Source organism: Pagrus pagrus (assembly GCF_965226575.1).
Source record: "Pagrus pagrus genome assembly, chromosome: 4".
In the NCBI taxonomy this organism is placed as follows: domain Eukaryota; kingdom Metazoa; phylum Chordata; class Actinopteri; order Spariformes; family Sparidae; genus Pagrus; species Pagrus pagrus.
Window position 1 is genome coordinate 12,556,851 of NC_140188.1, and position 24,411 is coordinate 12,581,261.

At 40.3% G+C, this 24,411-nt stretch overlaps 2 protein-coding genes across 2 annotated transcripts; both read right to left on the reverse strand.

Moving 5' to 3' along the window:
* Window positions 1-84: 84 nt before the first annotated feature.
* LOC311256497 (uncharacterized protein) lies at window positions 85-13,542 on the reverse strand. Its single transcript, XM_084351578.1, has 9 exons — window positions 13,462-13,542; window positions 12,850-12,877; window positions 10,181-10,347; window positions 8,840-9,795; window positions 8,488-8,655; window positions 8,171-8,266; window positions 7,609-7,770; window positions 1,126-1,277; window positions 85-168 (listed from the first exon to the last, which is right to left on the reverse strand). Exons 4-9 carry the CDS (start codon window positions 8,942-8,944, stop codon window positions 147-149), a joined length of 705 nt encoding a protein of 234 aa, XP_084207704.1. The 5' UTR covers window positions 8,945-9,795; window positions 10,181-10,347; window positions 12,850-12,877; window positions 13,462-13,542; the 3' UTR covers window positions 85-146.
* A 6,118-nt stretch (window positions 13,543-19,660) lies between these two features.
* Window positions 19,661-23,861, reverse strand: LOC311255849 (extracellular calcium-sensing receptor-like; the record flags this gene model as incomplete). The annotated part of the gene is made up of 6 exons (XM_084350501.1): window positions 19,661-20,571; window positions 21,474-21,597; window positions 21,787-22,014; window positions 22,183-22,977; window positions 23,138-23,435; window positions 23,626-23,861. 6 exons carry the CDS (start codon window positions 23,859-23,861, stop codon window positions 19,661-19,663), a joined length of 2,592 nt encoding a protein of 863 aa, XP_084206627.1.
* Window positions 23,862-24,411: the final 550 nt, after the last annotated feature.

Sequence of the window (24,411 nt, forward strand, 5' to 3'; positions counted from 1 at the left end):
TATTACTAGTTGAATTGAGAGGCTTCACATTCAAAATGAACTCTCTCATGCCACTGACATGTGCTTTGGGGATGGACAGGCCTATGGCACCATCCAGAATGTGATGCCTGTCCCTTGCTGCAGTTTCAGAATCAAATATCCAGGCCTCAGTGCCGACCCACTGGTATCCTGTCAAGTTGTGGAGAAAGAACTCGTGCATTAACACATACAACTCAGTGGGGGAGATGAAAGTGACAATGACCTTTGAGGTGGAAGCCTTGATAATGTCAACTATCTTTTGTATTTTGTCTGGTGGATCTGCTCTGAAAACAGATACAGAGTACTCCAGACAGATGCCCAGCTGCTGGGCAGTTTCTGTGAATGTGGCCATGCCATTATTGCCATAATCATCATTTGTTCTAATAGCTCCAACCCAAGTCCAACCAAAGTACTTGACCAATTGGGCCAGGGCTCTACTCTGGTGGTAGTCACTGGGTATTGTTCTGAGGAATGATGGGTACTTTGTTTTATCACTGAGACAAGCACAAGTAGCAAAGTGGCTGATCTACAAGAAAAAGAAATGATATCTCACAATAAACAGAGAGAGGTTTTTATAGAAATATTTTCAGAAATGTAATTTCTTTTTTTTATCAATTTTACCCACCAGTGGGATGTTAAAGGGTCCAATGACTGTAGATATTGCCATGCAGGATGAGGAAAAGCTCTCTCCCATAATGGCTTGCACTTGGGCAGGTCTGATGCATGGTGCCTCAGAGGGTGCAAATACCACTTCATTACTATTAGCCAAGGCCAGTGCAACCCTCACACCTCTGGCAATGGAGGCACAGGCATCATAGATCTTATACCCCAGAGAGATGCCAGGCAGTAATTCTGTGCTGTTGTTAATCTCCTCTATGGCAAAGAGTATAACCTGGGCATACTGGAATGCTCTAAAATTCAAACTTGATATGGAAAGAAGTGTAAAGTGCAATCAATTTCTCCTTAAAACAGAAACAATAACCATAAAAAAAAAAATGGATGGTATTCATACACACAAGCAATTATTCTTATTTTTAAATCTCAGTTTAAGAACCTTTTTGCAAATGTTAAATGCCGATTTTATGTGATTTTTGTGGTATGATTTACCTGATGCATTGCAGTGGCAATGGTTTGTCCATGTAAGTATCCTGTCTGTTTTTCCACCGCAAGTGGAAAGATATGATTCCCCCAATCATAATGTCTTCATCCTTCGATAGCAATGGAATCTCAGGATCCCCTCTCAGCCTGCACCTCGGCTCCTCAATTGAAAAAACAGAAACAGAAGCCACCAACAACAGCTGTAACAGTGCCCAACCCCTCTCTCGCCACCTCTGTGTGAGTGCCATACCGTCCAAGAACAACAGCTGTGCTATGATGTGATCAAAACCTCTCACTGGTATTTATACATTTTGGAGTGCCATCAAAAATAATAATAGAACGGGGATGGCTGAGGGGGGAGAGGAGGAAGGTGCACAAGCAGAAAAAGAGTTTTCGGCTTTAGCCTCCCAGTGGACAATTTCTAATCTAAAAGACGTAAAAAAAAATCTTAAAGATATGCCTAGACTTAAATTGGGTTAAATGTGGTTAAAAAGTTAAAGTTTAATCGAGGTCTAGATCACACCTAGCTGTCTTTTTAACATCATTTCAGTGGCTATACATTTAAATAAATCAGAAGAAAGGATACTAAAGAAACAGCTAAGCTACGATATACAGTAGACGTCTATTAAACATTCACTTTTGAACCACATTTAACCCAATTTTTGCCTAAACGTTTACTAGACACTGTTTAGATTTCTAATTTAAAATATATTTATTTTACAGCCTCACAATGCACTCAACAATCTTCTGTGCAACAGCCTGCATGAAATGCATATCTCCATTTCTTTTGATCGAAAGATGAATTATATCTGGGAGGATAGTTACATCAGGCATCGTCACTGACCATACCTGGATGCCTCTAACAAAAGAGGCCTTTCACATTATGTTCTGATGAATATATCAATAAAAAATGTAATATTATTTTGGTGTCCAATGTTGGAATTAATGGTAGGGCAGGTGTTGTTATTGGAAATGAATAATTATTCATACTAATTATTAAAATCAAATTAACACAAATTCATGATCAACGTTATTATAATGTTAGCAAACTGATCAAATCAATAATACTCCAATCAATAAAAATCCATCATTCAACTACAGCAGCTAAACTATGAAACTAAAACACTAAGACAAACTCAAGCACAAACAAGCATGCAGTGTGTGTGTATGTGTGTGTGTGTGTGTGTGTGTGTGTGTGTGTGTGTGTGTGTGTGTGTGTGAGTGTGTGTGTGTGTCAGAGGGACAAAGAAAAAAAGCCAAGATGGCGAGCGTGGAGAAAGAGAGCCAAGATGGTGAAGAGCCAAGATGGCTGACGCGATCTCTTGGAAGCTCTTGGTTAATTCTGAAAATTTAAGTATAATGCTGGGCGTTGCAGCGCTGTTCAAACAGCAGCGTTGACATGGGCAAAGAAAACGGGTCAAAGCGGGCGTCTTCTGAGGGGAAACCTCCTCCTGCAGGAATGAGAGACTGGGTTGCGCAGGTCTTCTCTGGATCCGGAACATGTTAAACACGAGGCAGTTTTGGCTCGTCCAGCAAGGTTAAAGACTGCGGCCTAGGTGGGTTAAATCCAAGCGTTTGTGTGCTTCCTTTTAGTAATGGCTGCACAGGCGAAAGCTGATGCTTCCAGCGACACGTTACGAAGGGACTGCTATGAAACGGATGTGCAGTTGTTTTTATTTTCCCTGTGTATCCGGCTGCTGCAGAACTGACTATGTGTTCAGGTGCACCCTCAGACAATGGGAGATGGAAGTTTTCAAACCTGGGGGGACTGTGACAATCAGGAGCCACCTATTGGACATTAGGGTCGGTGTACTTTCCTTTGCTTACCAGGCTTTGTTAGTGCAAGGAGGACACATCTGAGCTTTGGCCTACATGCAGGCCGCTCTATTGTCAGAACCATGTTGGTGAGGGTCCCAACACCGACTTGATCTGGTTAGTGGAAAAATTATTTGCCAGTGTTTACTTTACTACTACACAGAAATTAGTAATGATCACCAATGGTTATAGAAGCTATGTTTGAAGAGAACATCCAATGCAAGGCCTCTTTTGCAGCTCCTTCTTGCCAAGCATCCCTCTGCATGACATTAATTTGTGAATTAAATAGTGGAATTAAAACTATTGCCCATTTTTGACGGGGATCCCCTCCAAAAACTTTGTCAATGATATCAGCCCAGGCCTCAGTGTTCTTTCCAAGTATATACATTACACTTCGACGGCTTCCCTTTTTCCCCTCAAGCAAGCGTGTGTTGTGGGCCATTTTAAATATCTGAACTGTATATTTGCCAGCCGTGACAGCTTGGCTGGTGTTTTTACCCATTTGTGTGTGTATCATCATGTGTTCCAGGAGAACCCTATCTTAGTGGAAACTACCACAGAACCAGTTTTGAGTGCTTTGCCAGGACTTCACGTCTGTTTGTGGACAAACTATGTTTTTGTCAGCGTGATAGCGTGACAACTGTGTGAGATGCAGTCACCAGTGTGTAGGTGCTGTCCAAACAAAGGCAGAGCTAGAAAATGTGGTCCGAACAAGGGTGCCGGAAGTGCAGGTGGATAGGAAGTACATATTGGGCCGATGGCTCCCTTCACTTTATACCCCTGACCTGCTTTCATTTTCAGGCAACTTTTACAAAGACCTAGTTGGAAGATGGGCATGGTCTCACTGTTGTGTATACTGAGTACTGAGGGGCCTATACTCATATAATAATAGAGAAGAAGAGATTTGCATATGATTTCTTAGCTCTAGGTCAAGGTAGGCATATTATTTGACTAATTGTTTCAGCAGTAGTGTAATTTTAATTGTGCTATTTGTAAGTACAACCTAAACAACAGCCTGATCAAACTGTCTGACATGCAACGTTAAGAAGTTTCTGGCTTGAAAAAGGTCTTTGTGACCGAAATGTCTTTATAAATAAATGAATGCGGATGTTGAAAAAAAAAATAAAAATGTTAGCAGGAATTACTATTTTTCATTCAAATGAAAAAGTTGCCATGGGTCAGGTCATGTGGTTGTGCTGAGTCTTGAAGTTTGCACAGAGTCTCCTTTCTTTATCAGCAGAACCAAGGTGGTCAGGCTAAACAATTTCATGTTCTGCTCTGGTATTCAGTCAGGGTCAGTCAGCTCTATAGCTCATGACAGGGCTTTATACACATTCAACAAGTACAAAGTTATGATTGTTAAACTTTATAGGAAATAAAAGGAAACCAAACAAGTCAGACCAAAGAGTGATTGCGTATTACATGCTGTTATCTCGATATTCTATGTCATGAATGGCATGATATACAGTGAAAAGACATGTGGAAGTGCAATGCAGTTCTTTACGAAAATGAAGATAGGTGTTTGCTCTAGACTTTGGTTGACAAATTAATATGTTAAAAAATATGTTTGCAGTAGAATGCCCATGCCATCACATTATTTGAAGCCTTCACAATGATTTTGGTGCCCCCTTTCCCATCATATTCTTTTTTGTATTCTTCTCTGGTTTCAGCAAGATAATGTAACATTTTGGAATAAAAATACAAATGAGCAGTCCAAAACTTGAGGCCAGAATAGCAAATATCTCCACAGCAACACTGAACTTCCCAGGAGAGCTGACATACGCTGGGATAAAAGTGATCCATACTGCACAGAATATCAGTATGCTAAAGGTGATAAATTTGGCTTCATTGAAATTATCAGGCAGTTTCCGAGCCAGAAAAGCAAGAATAAAACACAACATGGCCAGAAGTCCTATGTACCCAAGTACAGCCCAAAAGCCTACAGCTGAGCCCAGAGCACACTCTAAGATGATTTTGTTCTTGAACTTCTTAAAATTTTTAAATGGAAAAGGAGGAGAAATTGTTAACCAGAGGATACATATGATAACTTGTATGAGAGTGAAACCCAGAACACTGAGTTTCTGCTGTGCAGGCCCAAACCATTTCATCACATCACTACCTGGGAGTGTGGCCCTGAAGGCCATTAACACCACTATTGTTTTCCCCAGAACACAAGAGATACAGAGGACAAAGGTGATGCCGAATGCTGTGTGTCGCAGCATGCAGGACCACTGAGAGGGCCGGCCGATGAAGGTCAGAGAACACAGGAAACACAAAGTCAAGGAGAAGAGCAGCAGGAAGCTCAGCTCAGAGTTGTTGGCCCTGACAATAGGAGTCTGTCTGTATCTGAAGAAAATGAACGCCACAACAGCAGTCATGCATGTTCCAAAGAGAGAAGCTGCAGTGAGCAGTGCTCCCATAATCTCTTCATATGAGAGAAACTCTGTCTCTTTCTTTACACAGGCATCTCTTCTCTCATTTGACCAGAACTCAGGGTGGCATCGCACACAGGTGATAGAATCTGAAAAATAATAAAACAGGTGTTGGACTTGCTCAGTACATTTGTCCTTTGTTGTCTCAATATTCCCTATTTTCTATGCTTGCAAGTACAAGATACAGTACAGTATAAATTGGCATTATTTATTAATCATGATTCATTTGATTTGTTTTATAAGTTCCCTCCCAAACATGAAAAAAAAGAAGAAAAACTCTGAAAAGAGGCTGATATTGACTGTAGTTGGCAGAGCTATCATGACTTCACCCATGTTTCTTTGAATAGCCAATGTCAAGCTCAAAGTGGGCGGCTCTGGCTGTCCCCATATTTGCTGTGCCTCACTGAATTTGGGCAAGGAGGTGGAGCATGTGTGGAGCAAAGATGTGCTGAATGAATACTGGATACTGAATCATGCAGAACCCTTGTATTAATTTGAGTTACTCAAGTGAGTTTGGCTGTGTGTTAATTCATCCCGAACAGCCAGAACATTTCATGGGTCATTCCATGCCAACTCACTCAAAATCCAGAACTTTTCCCAGTTCATGTCATGGATTTTCCCCAAAAATTGCATGTTGAAATGTATATCAAATTCATGGGACCAACTTCTTTTATGATTTTTTTAACTTTGGCCCTCTGAGCTAAATGTGCTTATAATTAACAGTTTTTTATTGAAATTTGTCCAGAACAGACAAGAGACCCCAAGGAAAGTTTCCAACATGTATTCATTTAAATAGTTGTTGCTGAATGGTTACAATAATTCATAATTCTACAATGAATGTATAATTTTCAAAAATTCATACCTTTTCACTGCATAAAAAATGAATGCCACAGAATTTGTACAGAACAGTACTTTTCACTGGTTGTAATGTTACATTCAGTGTTTTTATTTCATCTGTAGATATTTTAACTGTGTTGACTTTAAGGTTTTCCATCTGTGTGTTACCCATTGAGCCTGTTTTTTATTGGGTTCTGGAAATTTGCAAGTTAAAGTTTGAAATGGCTTGGTTTCTTACAGCGATTATTTCATCCTGTTCTGTGTGAACACAATGTCAGAAAGTTTGAAATTTTGAAATAATGTGTGTATTGAGCTATACATTCATGTTTGGGTCTGTGTGTTTGTGTTCAGTTTTGCCCTCTGACTGAAGTTAGCTCTCACCAGAAACCACAGTTATATACACTGTAAACCCGAATAAGTTAGCAGTACTCAAAAAAAGTGAGGTAATCAGTTGCCACAATTTTTTTGAGTTCATAAACTCAAACATTTGAGTATATCAGAACTTATATATTTGGAGTTTATGGTAAATGTAATTTTAAATTATAATGAAATTAAATTTACTGATTAAGCCAACTCAAATATTTTCAGGTTCTGCTACTTAGAATATTTATTTATCTTTCTCATTGCAATAACTGAAGTGAACTTAATAATTTCAAGCATGAAAACTCAGGATTTTTATGTTTCATGAACTTAACATTTATTAGTTTTTTCAATCAATCTTTTGATTACTCATAACTCAAAAACATAGACTTGCACAAATCAAAATCATTTACCTCCAAACGTAAAATATTTGTGGCAACTGATTGCCTTAAACATAATAAGTACACTTGACTTAAAAGTCAAACAAAAGAAACCCACATCAAATTAAAAGGTTTTTTTTTTCTATTCAGATGTTTAGTATAAAATTTTCTTGCCCAGACTCTTAGCAAAAAAAATGAAATAAAAAAACAAACAAATAAATAAATGCATAAATGAAAAATAAAAATGATCAAGTCTACTTCTGGCCTTTTTGTTTATACTTTAAGATGAACCATGTAATAGTAGACAATATTCAAACTCAGAAAAGCTAAAATTCGATTAAGAAAATATCTTTATGTCACAAATAGCTTATAAACTGTTAATACAACATTACCTGGGGGGCATCAGCCCCCCAGGTAATGTCAACATGGACCTGACATTACATATTCTCATTGTGGACTGTGCTCTAACAGAGTGAGCCATCAGAATCCACCACTCCTTATTGGATCTTGAGTTACACATACAACATCAGGTCATTTTTAAGAGTCTGCAGCTTGGGTGACAGTTTAGAGTCATCAAGACCAAGTACGATTTTCTGTGTGAACTCAAAAGTGTTTGTCAGTCCCTTGGGATAACTGAGATGTAATGCATAGATCAGGCCGAACATTACCAGGAAGGCATCAGCAAGCCTGGGGAGGCTGACAACCACATCACCCTCTAGGACGACAGAGACTCTCACTGGGTGGTAGTGAACTGGGCTTGTTGCATCATCGCTGACGGTTGTAAGGAGGACCACTGATGCATCCCCCAGGCCTGGCTCATCCATATCATCCTAAAAAATGAAAGGGAGATCATATAATCACATTTACTGAAACTATGGCTGTGGCAATTTTGATTACAGTTGGATGTCATATAAGTAACAAGAAATACACAAGTCTGAAAGACTCCTGTTAATTCTGTTGCGTTGTGCTCTCATTGCTGAGAAAGTGAGATGACTTTTATGTGTTCCACTGTTAGGCTAATGACGGCTACTTGATTTTCTTTGCAGTTGATTTTTTTTGATGCCGTAATGGGCCCAAAATGACACTTCACACTTATGAACATCTTGCCAGAGGTTTGAAGTTGAAATACTGGTACATATACAGGAATTCTAGTGTGTTGGAAATGAAATGAAAATATGAATTGGTTAATTTACAGTACAATAGGCCTGATATCTCTTTACTTGGACTTACCACACATGTTCTGAAAAATCCAGAGACTTCCTCACGTAGATACACAGGAAGGGCATGGAGAACAGTGGTACGCCTTGTGTGGACATCATGTAATTCCTAAGAAGATTAAAATAGTGTTGTGACAAGTTTACAATTCAAACCCAATGCTAAACAGTACCAACTAATTATTAGTTAATTAATTTCCAGTATCTGCACATAAATCCACTAATTATCTGCTGACTCATCTGGTGCAATTGTGGAATTTAAAAGCTTATTTGAAGCACTAAACTCCCAACATTACACTAAGACTCTACCTGTGAAATGTACTGTATAATCACCTGTGTATCATGGACTTTGAAAATGTCTGCCAAAGCATCTGCCGTCTTTCCAGTTTTGGAGGCTTTCTGCCTAAATAAGGCCATCAAACGAGGAGTGTGGCGATCAAGCTCCGCGTAGAAAGTGTTAGGTAGGTTCTGGTTAGTTATCCGTTGGAACTCTGCATACACCTGCATTGGAGGAAAGGACAGTAACAGCAATTATTTATTTTATGATGAATGAAATTAGGCAACATTACAGACAATGTGACATAAGTAGCAAAGATAAAAACTGAAAAAGAACTTACAAAATGAATTTATTTATTAAATGTATTTAGCAAAGATAAAAACAGATGAAAGAGTTGACCCATATTACCTCAGACTGCATATGAAGAGCAGGCCAGAGGTCCATTAGCTCTTTCACCGGAGGACATGACATCACAGTGGTCTGGCGTCGCAAAGCAAACGTGTTCTGCATCATCTTACTAATAAGGGGTTGGTTTTTCTCAGTCTTCTTTACTTCCTAAACAATAGCCTGCCTCAAAAGGTCAAGACTTGAGGGATCCTCTCCTTGAGGAAAGTTAGGCAGGAAGTTGACCTCTGCACGCTTAGGTCTTTTGATGTTGGAGTGTGAAGGTTCATTCTCTGGGTTTTTTCGGCTCCTTTTCCCAGCATTTACAGCGACCTCCTGACATCTAGCTCTTCTCATCTTGGTCCTGTAATTGCCCATTTTAAACTTGATGCTGTTCTTCCAGCCATTCCATCCATTGTCAGATCCTGCTTCTTTTAAACAGGGGTGTTTCCTTACAAGAGCTTCAGCCACCATTGCTATCTCTTTATCAGCGGGGTATGCCTTAAAACCATATATGGTGGATGCCAGTTTGTCTAAAATATTGTGCTTCTGGTCCCTTGACAACTGAAGAGGTCTTTCATTCTTTTCAAATTCAGCATTCCCATCTCTAAGTGTCAGCTCAACGTCAAACGCAAATGTGGGAATTTGAAAAGGACCTGGAGGCCATCTGCTCAGACGTTCTGGGGATGACACATCTGAAAGGGTATCAGTTGATGCAAGAGAACTGGAATCCTGTGGAAGTGAAATATGAACACAGGCTTTTTGTGGTAACTCCTCGATGTCAACAAGGCAAGTGAGTTTTCCATCGAAGTCTGGATCTTCATATTGCAAACTGAAGTCACAGTCCAGTTCCAGTTGTTCTTTTAAAATCTCAATCAGTGCATCAACAGAGGCTGGACGGGAGCTGAGTTTTACTTTTCTTACACGGTCTGCCTCGATGACACGAAGGATCATGTTTTGTGGGGCTTCAGCTGCCATCACTTTAATAAATGAAGAGATTGTAAGGTCAAAAACACATCAGCACACAGACATTATAGTGCATTTATAAGTCTTACTAATTGTTTATAATCATTAATGACAACCTCCAATGTGTTCAGCATTCATAATGCTTTATACCTCCATGCCAAAGTGACTGTGTTTGAAAGAAAAATCTGAGACCTGGGTTCCACAGTACATTATGTCTACCATGACATTGGCCAGTTATATTTGTGCTTTTAATGCATTATAGACATGTTCTTTAGAATGTGTTACCAAAGAGTGCAATTCCAAAATGCAGGTAATGTATGTCGATGTATATAATGATTGGTTATACTGAGCACATTTTCCAATAAATGAACAATTAATGATTTATGAAGAATTACTCACCATAGAGTGGTCTTAATTTTGTCTCACTTGTATGAACTTCTTGGGAGTCAACAGCAGCAAGCCATCAATCTTGTATGCAGAGAGTGGGGTTGTATCATTGAAGTCAGACTGCAGGTGGATAGACTGGCTTCCCTGTGTGCCTGACAGCTCGTAGGATCGAAGATGCTCTATATACCAGGAGTCATAATCACAACAGAGAAAAGAAACATTGTGATTCACAAGGTAGATCTTTGTTAGTCTGCAAAATTTTGACAGTCCCCCACTGTTTCCAACTGACACAAACATGCCACTAGTATAGTCTGTGCCATCAATGGTCACCTTTGATGTACAATAGACAGTGTCACTAGTTGTTTGTCCTCTAATGTGAGCCTGAGCTACTTCTGGTAGAGCTGAAACCAAAACAGAGTCAACCCTGGATGTTTGTGTTTTTGGTTTGAAAAATGATGGTGAACCAAGGTGAAATGCCATCATGTTTTGGTGTCTGATTGCCAGTGTCTTCAAGACATTTTTGAAGTTTTGAGCATCATGCACCACTCTCTTAAAGAAACGATGTTTACCTTCAAATCGCATGGTCCAAACATGCACCAGGGGCCCGAAGCACTTAACTAAGGTGGGATAGTGCTCCACATAGTGATGCTTAGGACGAAGCCTAAACTCAGGGAAAGCCTCTTGTAGGATCTGTCTGTGGTCACTGATTTTGCAAACAAAATAGTCCAATGTTTCATCAGAAAATGATGGGCACAATGCTAATTCCACCAACTCTTTCAAGTCCATCAAAACCTCCCATGCAACATTACCCTCTGGTACTTTACTGCCTACAAGTAACGGAAGTAGTCTTAACAGCGTAGCATTTTCATGCCCGTTGCCTCCTATTGTTCTCCGGGTCATGAATGTTTTGGGAACTGGATGAGGTTTATTTACTTTATCAGTGTGCTGATATGGGAATGATGTGATCCTTTGGTTCAAATATTCTAAAGTGAAGTACTTAAGCCGAATCATTTCTCTGATGCAAAGTGCCAGTTCAACTGGAACGATTCCTTCCAAAAGATCGTGTAGTAGATCTGGAGGAAAACCTGTGATAGGGTGGAAGTGCTCAAGTGACTCACGGAAGACACAATCACCTTTAACCCCAAATTGGCTGCTTGAACTCTCATCTTGGAGGACGTTTTGTACATGAATGTCATGACTCGCTTTGGTTCTCTGGACAAATTCCTCCTTTTTTACCTCAGTTGTTTGAAACTGTTCACTTGTGGCCATGCAGAATCTGCAAACATAATCTGCTCTGAATGACTCCAAAAAGCCACCTAACCCATGTGCAGCCAGATTGTCAGCAGAAACACAGAAGATGGTGCCTTTCACATTCTGACCAACAGATTCAATGAAAACACCATCCTGTTCAAGTGTGTGAATATCACGAACCAGTGGAGCAAGTACAGCTGCATATCCATATTTCTGGAGGTCTGTCACTTTAGCTAGCATGGCCAACTGTATAGTGTGCATTGCTGATCTATACTTGGGCGGCACATTTGCTAGGACCCAGTATACAGCACAAAGTTTGTGAACTTTACGTGATGTGCCGAGAGGGTTAGCGATTTCAAGATCGTCAATGTATAGCTGTATTGCTAGGTGTAGATCTTCTGTTGAGAGCAATTCATTTTCCTGGAAATGAGAGCCATCACGATATGACACATAATAACCAGGCTCAGTGTTTGGTTCTCTGATCTTGCTCAGGATATCTGTGTTTTTAAACAGCTCCTGAATCATTTGAAGGATTGGAACATACATCATGGTATGACCAGGTGCTTCTAAATGGTACTCTACTGGCATTACCAATGGATAGTTGCGCTCTATAAATGTCTTTCTTCGCTTACAAGAGGACAACTCTGCACCTTTGGAGGTAGCACTAAAAACAACATTAGAGTCCATGACAGCACTGACAACTTCATCGAGTGTGGAATCTCTTATATTGTGACCATGTCTCTGCAATATATCATTAATTGCATCCTTGATCAGTGGCTGAGATAAAGAGAAGATCTGATTCAAGTGATCAACTATTTCTTGTGTAGCTGTGTTTGACACATGAAGGATAGTCTGCATCTTTAGAAATAAAGATGCTGCATTAAGTTTGAGCTGATCTTTTAGTTTTGAAGTATCATCCTGCATTTCTGTGCTCTGAACTGGACACTCTTCATCCAAATCAATAGTGACGTTAGAGCTGGTGGCTTGGAGATTCTGAGTATGCTCATAGACAATGTCACTACCAAAGTCTGACGCAAGACTCGCTTGATGCACTCTACTTTTATGGGTGTTAAATGAAGAGTATACATTTGTGCTATAGTTGCATCCCTTGTATGGGCATACCACTGTCTCATGCTTTTTTAAGTGTGTTCTTATGTGACTGAGGAGCACAGACTCAGAAAAAGGTTGCTGAAATGTGCATAAAGGACACTTGAAAGTCACAAGTTCCTGAATCTCCTTTGCACTGCTGTTATGTTCTTGTGTATGATATCTTGACAGATGAGTACTCAGTGCACTAAGTGTCTGAAACGTGCACATACAATCATCATGGAGGCATGGGAGTGGGCTAGTTTTTGAAAAGTGGCTGTGCTGCAGTCTACAGTGTTTAAATAAATATGTTCTAGTTGTAAAAGAAGCTGAACACAACTTACAGTGCCAAGTCATATTTGTCGCAGCAACCTGAAAACACATACAAAAAAAAATAATTATTTTACAGGACACCTGTCATGAAATTTAAACCTCCATCAGAACTATCAAAAACTGCAGTCATATTCTTCATAAGAGTACAACAATACACCAACATTGAATAAAACAAAGTAGATGTTTAAGATGCCTGATAGACTATTCAAAACATTTTATTACACAAATAAGTCAAAGTTAGGTCAAGTTGGGCTGGTAGCACTCTGGTAGCTAGCTTACTTTAACTTGGAGAGAATGACTTTCAGCTAGTCTAAGGCACGTGGAGTTAGCTTCTGCTTTCACTCACAACACTGACACAGCTCCAACACAGAATTTTTATTGAGCAGTCTAATACATGATACCTTACTATCCACCACTGCACGTTGGTCTCCACCAGAACTACACACCACAACAGAGCAACCGCTCTGCATTAGCCTAGCAGCTAACTGTTGACGTTGCATGCTAGCTTGCTAACCTAACGGTTAACCGTTTTACATTGCAAACGTGACTCACTTCGTCCGTTTTAAAAACACGTTGAACCTCCAGAAACAAACATTCAAGCAAGTTTTATGTTGACTACTTACATTCACAACTCAGTGTTACCGTGCTCCGGTCGGTTAGTCTCCCGCTCTTCTCCTCCTCGGCTCCGGTGACGGTCGTCTGCTGCCAGTGCCTGAAGAGGAAGTGCACGCAAATACTACAAAATAAAATATGTGAGCGGTTCCGGTGGAAGCCTGTTTTTTTTCCCCTTGTTAAAAAAAATTTAATTTATTAACCAGCCAACCTAACATGCAAACTATTAACAATGAATTATTTATAAACGTATTTAATAACGTGTGTGTGATAATTCATTCAAATCTATCTGATGCAATTGATTTATTTCTTAATTTGTTCTTGATTTTATTTATTTATTTGTTCTTTCAAAATAAGACATAAATTCATGTTTAATCCATGTAGTTTTAAGTAACGCTGAGTTAATAATTTTAAGTAGCAGTTACATAAAAATGCAAAAAGTTCATATTAATCAAAAATTACAAGTTTGATAAACTCAAAAATAAGCAAATTGCTACTGGCACTCAATTTTTTTAAGTAAGAACAACTTTTAAGAAGATTTTGAGTTTACACTACTCATTCCAATTAATTATTTTGAGCATTCGGGTTTACAGTGTATGTTACCCTCCAGTGCCTTTTCTTTTCCCTCCTTTTTAAATTTGTGATGTGTCAAATCTAACTTGCCTAGGGTATGTTTGAATCTCAGATTTCAGGGAAGTGCACAGACATCCCCCTTCAGCAGAGGAATGTGAAAACAGCTCCCTAGTGACAAAGTGTCAGACACATTGGGGCATTAACCTTGAGATGCATTTCTAAGACTGTGCACACATTTATGTCCATGTTTCCATCTCATGTATCTGTATTTGATTAGTGTGTTCAGTGTGATTTTTACTGTGGTGATATTTTGAGTTTTGGTTTGTATGAAATAATTCATTAAAATTTGCATAGGAACATGACAATTTTTACATGTTGTTTTGTCTTGAATTAAATATTACAACACCTGTGATGATGCTTATTTCTCCCTCTGCACATCTCAAACAGTCATAGCAGCAGACAGGTTTTCCTTTCTGCAGAACCTTGCGAGTTCCTGGAGGACATTTCTCACTGCAAACTGACAAAGGCACCTGCATGAACAAAATGGCAATGAAAGATATAATACATAGGATTTTATTTGATAAGGTGTTATCTTTAAAAGATTATATTAATATTAATCAAAGCCAAACATTAAGATGCAACTAAAAAATGTTCAATTTTAACAATTCAAATTTCTGGTAACAATTAGTGATCACATAGTAGCTTGCCTGTGGTGAGTTCTGGGCCCAAAATAAAGACTTATTTTGCAGGTTCAGCTGTTTGTCTGCAGGTAAAGATGCATCATAGAGACCGACTGTGACAAAGTCCACAATGCCATTTTCAGCTGTCTGCCAGTTTATAATTTCATACTTTGCTGCTGGGTCTCCATTCTCGTTAAAGTAAACCTCATCTCCTTCCTTTGTTTTGAACCAAATCTCTTTTATGTGCTGTAAAATCTAAGAAGATATTCATCAATGTAGATCATTGTCTGACTAACTTTTTTTTACAGGTCTACAGTTTCAACAGCTTGATTAATGGACTGCAACAATGTATTCACCATAATATAGACCTTTTTTTTTTTTTAAAAGGAAATACTATAATTTAGTCTTTAGTGTTCAACTCACCGTAAACAGATCCAGCTGCACCTTGTTGTTACATGTTTTATTACAGCTGAGAATATTATGAAGTGCATGGGCCACAGCATACACTCCTTTATAAACATTGTAAAAGATAGGCATGAGTGACATATCAGTGAAGCTGTTTTGCACTCCAGTCACATCTTCATGTCCAGTACATTCTCTCTGATTCCCGTCTGAGGACTTTGACTTCTTGAACTTGCAGCTAAATAATTTTTCCCAAAACTCTGTAAACAATTCATTACTAGATGAATTGAGTGGTGTCACATCTAAAATGAACTCTCTCATGCCACTGACATGTGCTTTGGGGATGGACAGGCCTATGGCACCATCCAGAATGTGATGCCTGTCCCTTGCTGCAGTTTCAGAATCAAAGATCCAGGCCTCAGTGCCTACCCACTGGTATCCAGTCAAGTTGTGGTAAAAGAACTCGTGCATTAACACATACAACTCCGAGGGAGAGAGGAAAGTGACAATCACCTTTGAGGTGGAAGCCTTGATAATGTCAATTATCTTTTGTATTTTGTCTGGTGAATCTGTTCTAAAGAAAGACACAGAGTACTCCAGACAGATGCCCAGCTGCTGGGCAGTTTCTGTGAATGTGGCCATGCCATTATTGCCATAATCATCATTTGATCTAAGAGTTCCAACCCAAGTCCAACCAAAGTACTTGACCAATTGGGCAAGGGCTCTGCTCTGGTAGTAGTCACTGGGTATTGTTCTGAGGAATGATGGGTACTTGGTTTTATCACTGAGACAAGCACAAGTAGCAAAGTGGCTGATCTGAAAGAAGAAGAAAAAGAAAAGAAAAAAATATCCCATGATAAGATACAAAACAATTAAACAGCACAATACAATTATTTTAAAACCTGTTTTGCTATGACCATCCAACAGAATGATAATCAATTTCCACAAGTATAATTTAATTTCTACCAATACCCACCAGCGGGATATAAAAAGGTCCGATAACAGTAGATATGGCCATGCAAGGAGAAGAAAAGGTCTCTCCCATAATGGCCTGCACTTGGGCAGATCTGGTACATGGTACCTCAGAGGATGCAAATACCATTTTGTTACCATTAGCCAAGGCCAGTGCAACCCTCACACCTCTGGCAATTGAGACACAGGCATCATAGATCTTATATCCCAGAGAGATGTCAGGTAGTAGATCTGTGCTGTTATTAATCTCCTCTATGGCAAAGAGCATAGCCTGGGCAAACTGGAACCCTCTGAAATTCAAACTTGATGTGGACAGTAATACAAAGTTAAAGGTGCAACCAATTTACCCTTAAAATAGGAACAATAACAATAAATAAAACAAAATATTTTATGGTATTTATTTACACATGAAATACTAACTTTTTGCCTTTCAATATATGTAAGAAATTCTTCTTAGATATTATAATCTATTTTTTTCATGGTATAATTTACCTGTTGCATTGCAGTGGCAATGGTTTGTGCATGTAGGTATCCTGTCTGTTTTCCCACTTGTTGTGGAAAGAAAAGATTCCTCCTAACATAATGTCTCCATCTTTTAATAACAGAGGATTTGTAGGATCCCCTCTCCTCCTGCAGTCCTCCTCCTCAGTTGAAGAAACAGATGCCACCAACAACAGCTGTAACAGTGCCCAAGTCTTCTCTACCCATCTCTGTGTGGATGTCATACTGTTCAAGACCATCACCTGTGCCATTATGTAAAATCAAAATCTCTCACTGGTCTTTATACATGTTGTAATGCCATGACAAATTAATGATAGAAGAGGGATGTTTGATCTCTGGGGACCAACAAGGTGGGACAGGAGGGAGGAGGTTACGCTTCAGGCCATTTTAAATATCTTAAGCGTACAAACGGTCCGGTCTGGCAGCTTTCCTCTGCTTGAGCCTCTCCAGCTCTCTCTTCACTTCACCTGGCTGGCTGTGATGTTAAGTCCCCCCACCCCCCAGACCGGACTTAAAATCACAGCCAGCCAGGTGAAGTGAAGAGAGAGCTGGAGAGGCTCAAGCAGAGGAAAGCTGCCGGACCGGACCGTATCAGCCCTCGCGTGTTGAAGGCCTGCGCCACCCAGCTCTGCGGAGATCCCCAGCACCTCTTCAACCTGAGCCTCCACCTTCAGAAAGTGCCAGTTTGGAAAACATCCTGCCTCGTCCCAGTGCCCAAAAACGGACGTCCTGTGGCACTGGATGACTACAGGCCGATCGCACTGACCTCTCACATCATGAAGGTCATGGAGAGGCTGGTTCTAGCACACCTTAGACCCATAGTGTGCCCATCACAGGACCCCCTACAGTTTGTATATCAGCCCCATGTTGGGGAAGATGATGCAATCATATACCTGCTGCAGGAAGCCTACTCCTCCCTGGACAGACCCAACACCACTGTCCGCGTCATGTTCTTCGACTTCTCCAGCGCCTTCAACACCATCCAGCCCAGGCTGCTGAAGGCCAAACTGGAGAACATGCAGGTGGATTCTCCCCTCGTCACATGGGTCGATGACTATCTGATGGGCAGACTGCAGTTTGTGAGATTACAGAACTGTGTGTCTGACCGTCTGATCAGCAACATAGGCGCCCCTCAGGGAACTGTGCTGTCTCCCTTCCTCTTCACCACCTACACTGCAGACTTTAAGTACCGCACTGAGTCCTGTCATCTGCAGAAATTCTCTGATGACACAGCCATTGTGGGGCGTGTAGAGGGTGGCAGGGAGGGTGAGTACAGGGACCTGGTCGACAATTTTGTTAAGTGGTGTGGGGAAAACCACCTGCAGCTGAACGTGGCGAAGACGAAAGAGATGGTGGTGGACTTCAGGAGAAACACCCCTGCCCTGTCCTGTCTGCATCGGTTGGACAGATGTTGACATTATGGACTCATACAAATATCTGGGTGTGGTGCTGGACAATAAACTGGAGTGGTCTTCAAACACGGAGGCAGTCTACAAAAAGGGCCTGAGCCGGCTTTACTTCCTGATGAGGCTCAGGTCATTTAATGTCTGCAACCGGATGCTCCAGATGTTTTATCAGTCTGTTGTTGCAAGCACCATCTTCTTCGCTGTGGTGTTCTGGGGTGCTATCTATCTATCTATATATCTACAATGTGCAACTTTTGCCACTAGGGGGCTCTCTATCAAAACAAAAGATGTTTGCTGAGTAATCAGCAAAATGAAACGATGCTTCCAATTACAATATACCTTTGTGGACCAATTGAAGAAACCACTCAAATCATGCCAAAGGTGTTTTGTCTGTATAAATGTGGATTTTATTCTTTGATCACGATTTTTAAACTGTCGTGATATTGCAAAATGTTATGAAATAAGAAGTCTTGTGCATATCATGTCCTGAAAGTAGTCACATAAGGTGGAAAATTAGTATCAAGCAAGTCTGGAGGAAAGTAAAGAGACGTCTACTTGACAGTCTGGTGAGCCCCCTAAGGGTCATGGCAAGACAATCCTTAGGACTACTTTTGCAGTACCTATGCCAAAGGTGTTTTGTCTGTATAAATGTGGATTTTATTCTTTGATTACGATTTAGAAACTGTTGTGATATTGCAAAATGTTATGAAATAAGAATGCCATGATATATAAGTCTTGTGCATATCATGTCCTGAAAGAAGTCACACACAGTGGAAAATTAGCATCGAGCAAGTATGGAGTATACCGGTTTGGCAAGGGCTCACAATCTGCTGCATCAGCTCCGCCGCTGGCTTATTTACAAACCAACCATGAGAAAACCACAAACATAACCCATTAACACCACTTAACATCCAGTTAGGAAAAAGTATGCTAGATAGTTCATTCTTGTCCCTTTTGTGATGTGATTAAACAGTAAATTCATCATGGCCCATGACTCCCTCCCTCCCTCTGGTTACTTCATAAACTGAACTAAGAGAGATCCCTGTGCTGTGTAGCGCCCCTCTCCCAGAGCTTTAGGCAACAGCTTAAGGCGTGCTCCAGTGATCCTCTTCTCTGGCACAGCGGGCATGCTGGGGTTTCTGCTAGGCTCAGACAGAAGAGGTTGGATGGTCTGGGGAGGATATCATAGATCGACTAGGATCAGGAACTTTATCTGGTGTGGCTCTGCCCTTTTCATTACCTCACAATACTTTTGCGTACCCTCGCAATAGCTTTGCCTTACCTCACAATACTTTTGCCACGGGATGAGGATCAGTGGGACCAGCACTCACAGCCTAGTGCCTGATCTAGGCTGTCCTCTTGTGTACACCCCCCTGATCCCTTGGGGAGTCACGATATAACCAGAGGGAGGGAGGGGGTCAGGGGCCATGACGAATGTACTGTTTAATCACATCACTAGATCCATAATATGCCGGCTCAGAAGTAACAGAAGGAAACAAGTATCACAAGGGAACAAAAAAGTATTGAGAGGTGACACAAAACTATTGCAAGGTAATGCCAAGGTGTTTTTAAAAGAATGTCTTGCCATGACCCTTAGCAGGCTACGTAGGTTAACAAATGATTATGTAATAATTATGATGGCAGGAAAATTACTATTATATTATTTTCTGTTTTCATCATAATTTTGGTGCCCCTTTGCCCATCATGTTCTTTTTTGTATTCTTCTCTGGTTTCAGTAAGATAATATAACATTTTGGAATGAAAATACAAATGAGCAGTCCAAAACTTGAAGCCAGAATTGCAAATATCTCCACAGCGACACTGAACTTCCCAGGAGAGCTTACATATGCTGGGATAAAAGTGATCCATACTGCACAGAATATCAGCATGCTAAAGGTGATAAATTTGGCTTCATTGAAATTATCAGGCAGTTTCCGAGCCAGAAAAGCAAGAATAAAACATAACATGGCCAGAAGTCCAATGTACCCAAGTACAGCCCAAAAACCTACAGCTGAGCCGAGAGCGCACTCTAAGATAATTTTGTCCTTGAATGCTTTAAAATTCTTAAATGGAAAAGGAGGTGAAATTGTTAACCAGAGGATACATATGATAACTTGTATGAGAGTGAAACCCAGGACACTAAGTTTCTGCTGTGCAGGCCCAAACCATTTCATCACATCACTACCTGGAAGTGTGGCCCTGAAGGCCATTAACACCACTATTGTTTTTCCCATGACACAAGAGATGCAGAGGACAAAGGTGATGCCGAATGCTGTGTGTCGAAGTATGCAGGACCACTCAGAGGGCCGGCCGATGAAGGTCAGAGAACACAGGAAACACAGACTCAAGGAGAAGAGCAGCAGGAAGCTCAGCTCAGAGTTGTTGGCCCTGACAACAGGAGTCTGTCTGTATCTGAAGAAAATGAACGCCACAACAGCAGTCATGCATGTTCCAAAGAGAGAAGCTGCAGTCAGCAGTGCTCCCATAATCTCTTCATATGAGAGAAACTCTGCCTCCTTCTTTCCACAGGCATCTCTTCTCTCATTTGACCAGAACTCAGGGTGGCATTGCACACAGGTGACAGAATCTGAAAAATAATTAAAACAGGTGTTGGACTTGCTCAGTACATTTGTTCTTTGTTGTCTCAATGTTCCTTATTTTCTTTGCCTGCAAGACAGACACTATACAATCAAGTACAATTGTTTTTTTTTCTTAAAGTTCCCCTCTAGACATGTGTTAAACTATGTAAAAATGATCTGCTATGAATAACATTTCTTGTCAACATGGTCTTCCTGCTTGAAAAGTTAAAAAAGTAACAAGAAAGACTCTGAAAAGGTGGTTAACTATTGTCTGTAAAAAAAAAAAAAATAAAAAAAAAAGTGTACACAGCTACTGTGAATTCACCCATAGTTCTTTAAAGAGCCAGTGTGAAGCTCAAAGTGGGTGGCTCAGCATCTGTCCCTCTGCCCCGCAAGCCATATTATTTGTCTGATATTTGCCTTAGAAATTCTCCAAAGGGCACTGACAGGTCGAGCTGAGTGACTCAGATTAGCTGAGTTGAAGCCACTGGTGAAACCTAGCAGACAGTCCGTGGCTAGTTGTCCTTTGAAGGGCCCTGCCCACTGCTGCTGCCGCTAAGTTGGTGTTGATAGAGCAGCAGCATTATGGCTACTTTTAGAGGATAGTTATCGGAAACATCAGGGAGATTCAGCCAGTCATACCCAGCCAGACCCAGACTAAGATGAGGAGTCTGTTGTCCACCATAATCGGCGACAAGCATTGCATTGCATTTGCATTTCAATGTTAATCCCCGGAAATCCATGACTGTGTATACATTTTTGCTGTTGTTTCAGACTCATGTATCAGTATTGACTTGGTGTGGTTAGAGATTTGTATATGTCATGTATTGATTTTTGATGTAATGATACTAAATTGCTTTAAAAAAGTTGTGAAAGTTGTAGATTTTGTCTTGTCGTGAATGTACTATACCTGTGATGTTGCTTATTTCTCCCTCTGCACATCTTAAACAGTCATAGCAGCAGACAGGCTTTCCTTTCTGCAGGACCTTGCGAGTTCCTGGGGGACATTTCTCACTGCAAATTGACAAAGGCACCTGCATGAACAAAATGACAAAGAGTAAAATGTATGTGCCTTAACTTTGACAAGGTGTTGCCTTTACAAGGATATTTTATTATTAATTGAAACCACACACTATGATACAGCAACAAGGACTTTAAAAATATTCAATATTAACAATTCAAATACAGTTTCCGTAACAACTAGTCATCACATAGTAGCTTGCCTGTGGTGAGTTCTGGGCCCAAAATAAGGACCTATTATGCAGTTTCAGCTGTTTGTCTGCAGGTAAAGATGCATCATAAAGACCAACTGTGACAAAGTCCACAATGCCATTTTCAGCTGGCTGCCAGTTTATAATTTCATACTTTGCTGGTGGATCTCCATTCTCATTAAAGTAAACCTCATCTCCTTCCTTTGTTTTGAACCGAATCTCTTTTATATGCTGTAAAATCTAAGAAGATATTCATCAATGTAGATCATTGTCTGACTAACTGTTTTATAGGTCTACTGTCTCACCAGCTTGATTAATGGACTGCAACAATGTATTCATCATAATATAGACCATTACATTTTTTTTTTAAAGGAAATACTATAATTTAGTCTTCAGTGTTCAGCTCACCGTAAACAGATCTAGCTGCACCTTGTTGTTACATGTTTTATTGCAGCTGAGAATATTATGAAGTGCATGGGCCACAGCATACACTCCTTTATAAATATTGTAAAAGATAGGCATGAGTGACATATCAGTGAAGCTTTTTTGCATTCCAGTCACATCTTCATGTCCAGTACATTCTCTCTGATTCCCGTCTGAGGACTTTGACTTCTTGAACTTGCAGCTAAATAATTTTTCCCAAAACTCTGTAAACAATTCATTACTAGATGAATTGAGTGGTGTCACATCTAACATGAACTCTCTCATGCCGCTGACATGTGCTTTGGGGATGGACAGGCCTATGGCACCATCCAGAATGTGATGCCTGTCCCTTGCTGCAGTTTCAGAATCAAAGATCCAGGCCTCAGTGCCCACCCACTGGTATCCTGTCAAGTTGTGGTAAAAGAACTCGTGCATTAACACATACAACTCCGAGGTGGAGAGGAAAGTGACAATCACCTTTGAGGTGGAAGCCTTGATAATGTCAATTATCTTTTGTATTTTGTCTGGTGGATCTGTTCCAAAGAAAGACACAGAGTACTCCAGACAGATGCCCAGCTGCTGGGCAGTTTCTGTGAATGTGGCCATGCCATTATTGCCATAACCATCATTTGATCTAATAGCTCCAACCCAAGTCCAGCCGAAGTGCATGACCAACTGGGCCAGGGCTCTGCTCTGGTAGTAGTCACTGGGTATTGTTCTGAGGAATGATGGGTACTTGGTTTTATCACTGAGACAAGCACAAGTAGCAAAGTGGCTGATCTAAAAGAAAAATAAATGATATCCTATGATAGATATAAACGATAAACGATTTAGACAGCACACTACAATTTGTTTAAAACAACTTTTTGGTATGGTCTGGATGAATTAAAAAATAACAATTTTACACCAATGTAATTTCATTTTTACTAATTTTACCCACCAGTGGGATATGAAAGGGTCCAATGACGGTAGATATTGCCATGCTAGGAGAAGAAAAGGTCTCTCCCATAATGGCCTGCACTTGGGCAGATCTGGTACATGGTACCACAGAGGGTTCAAATACCATTTTGTTACCATTAGCCAAGGCCAGTGCAACCCTCACACCTCTGGCAATTGAGACACAGGCATCATAAATCTTATATCCCAGAGAGATGTCAGGTAGTAGATCTGTGCTGTTATTAATCTCCTCTATGGCAAAGAGCATAGCCTGGGCCAACTGAAACCCTCTGAACTTCAAACTTCATGTGGACAGTAATAAAAAGTTGAAGGTGCAACCAATTTATCCATAAAATAGGAACAATAACAGTAAATAAAACAAAACATTTGATGGTATTTCTTCACACATAAAATACTGACTTTTTGCTTTTCAATATCTGTACTCAATTCTTCTTAGATATTATAATCTATTTTTTTCATGGTATAATTTACCTGTTGCATTGCAGTGGCAATGGTTTGTGCATGTAGGTATCCTGTCTGTTTTTCCACTTGTTGTGGAAAGAAAAGATTCCTCCCAACATAATGTCTCCATCTTTAGATAGCAGAGGATTTGCAGGATCCCCTCTCCTCCTGCAGTCCTCCTCAGTTGAAGAAACAGAAACAGATGCCACCAACAACAGCTGTAACAGTGCCCAAGTGTTCTCTACCCATCTCTGTGTGGATGTCATACCGTTCAAGACCATCACCTGTGCCATTTTGTAAAATCAAAATCTCTCACTGGTCTTTATACATTTTGCAATGCCATAAATATTAATGATAGAAGAGGGATGTTTGATCTCTGGGGACCAACAAGGTGGGAGAGGAGGGAGGTGATTTAGCCTATTTTAAATATCTTAAACGTTTGTTCGTTAGTTCGTTTTCTTATCCGCTTATCCATAAGGGTCACAGGGTTGTTGCCCCTCTATCCCCCACTTTCAGGGGGTTGCGGGGGATTACTGGGGCCTAATCCAGTTTTCAATGGGCGAAAACGTACAATGTGTATCTTACACTCAGATGTTTGCTGAGTAATCACTGTTACAGAGGCTGTGTCTGAAATCATTTATACATTTACATTTTACATTTAGGGCATTTAGCAGACACTTTTAATAAGTACATTTGTCACAAGAAAGAAACCACAACATATCTCTGTTGATAAAGTAGAAAGGATAGAAACAATATTCAAGCCCTCGTCAGAGCCAAGTATTTGCTTATTCATCAAGGATGCCATCGATAAGTGCC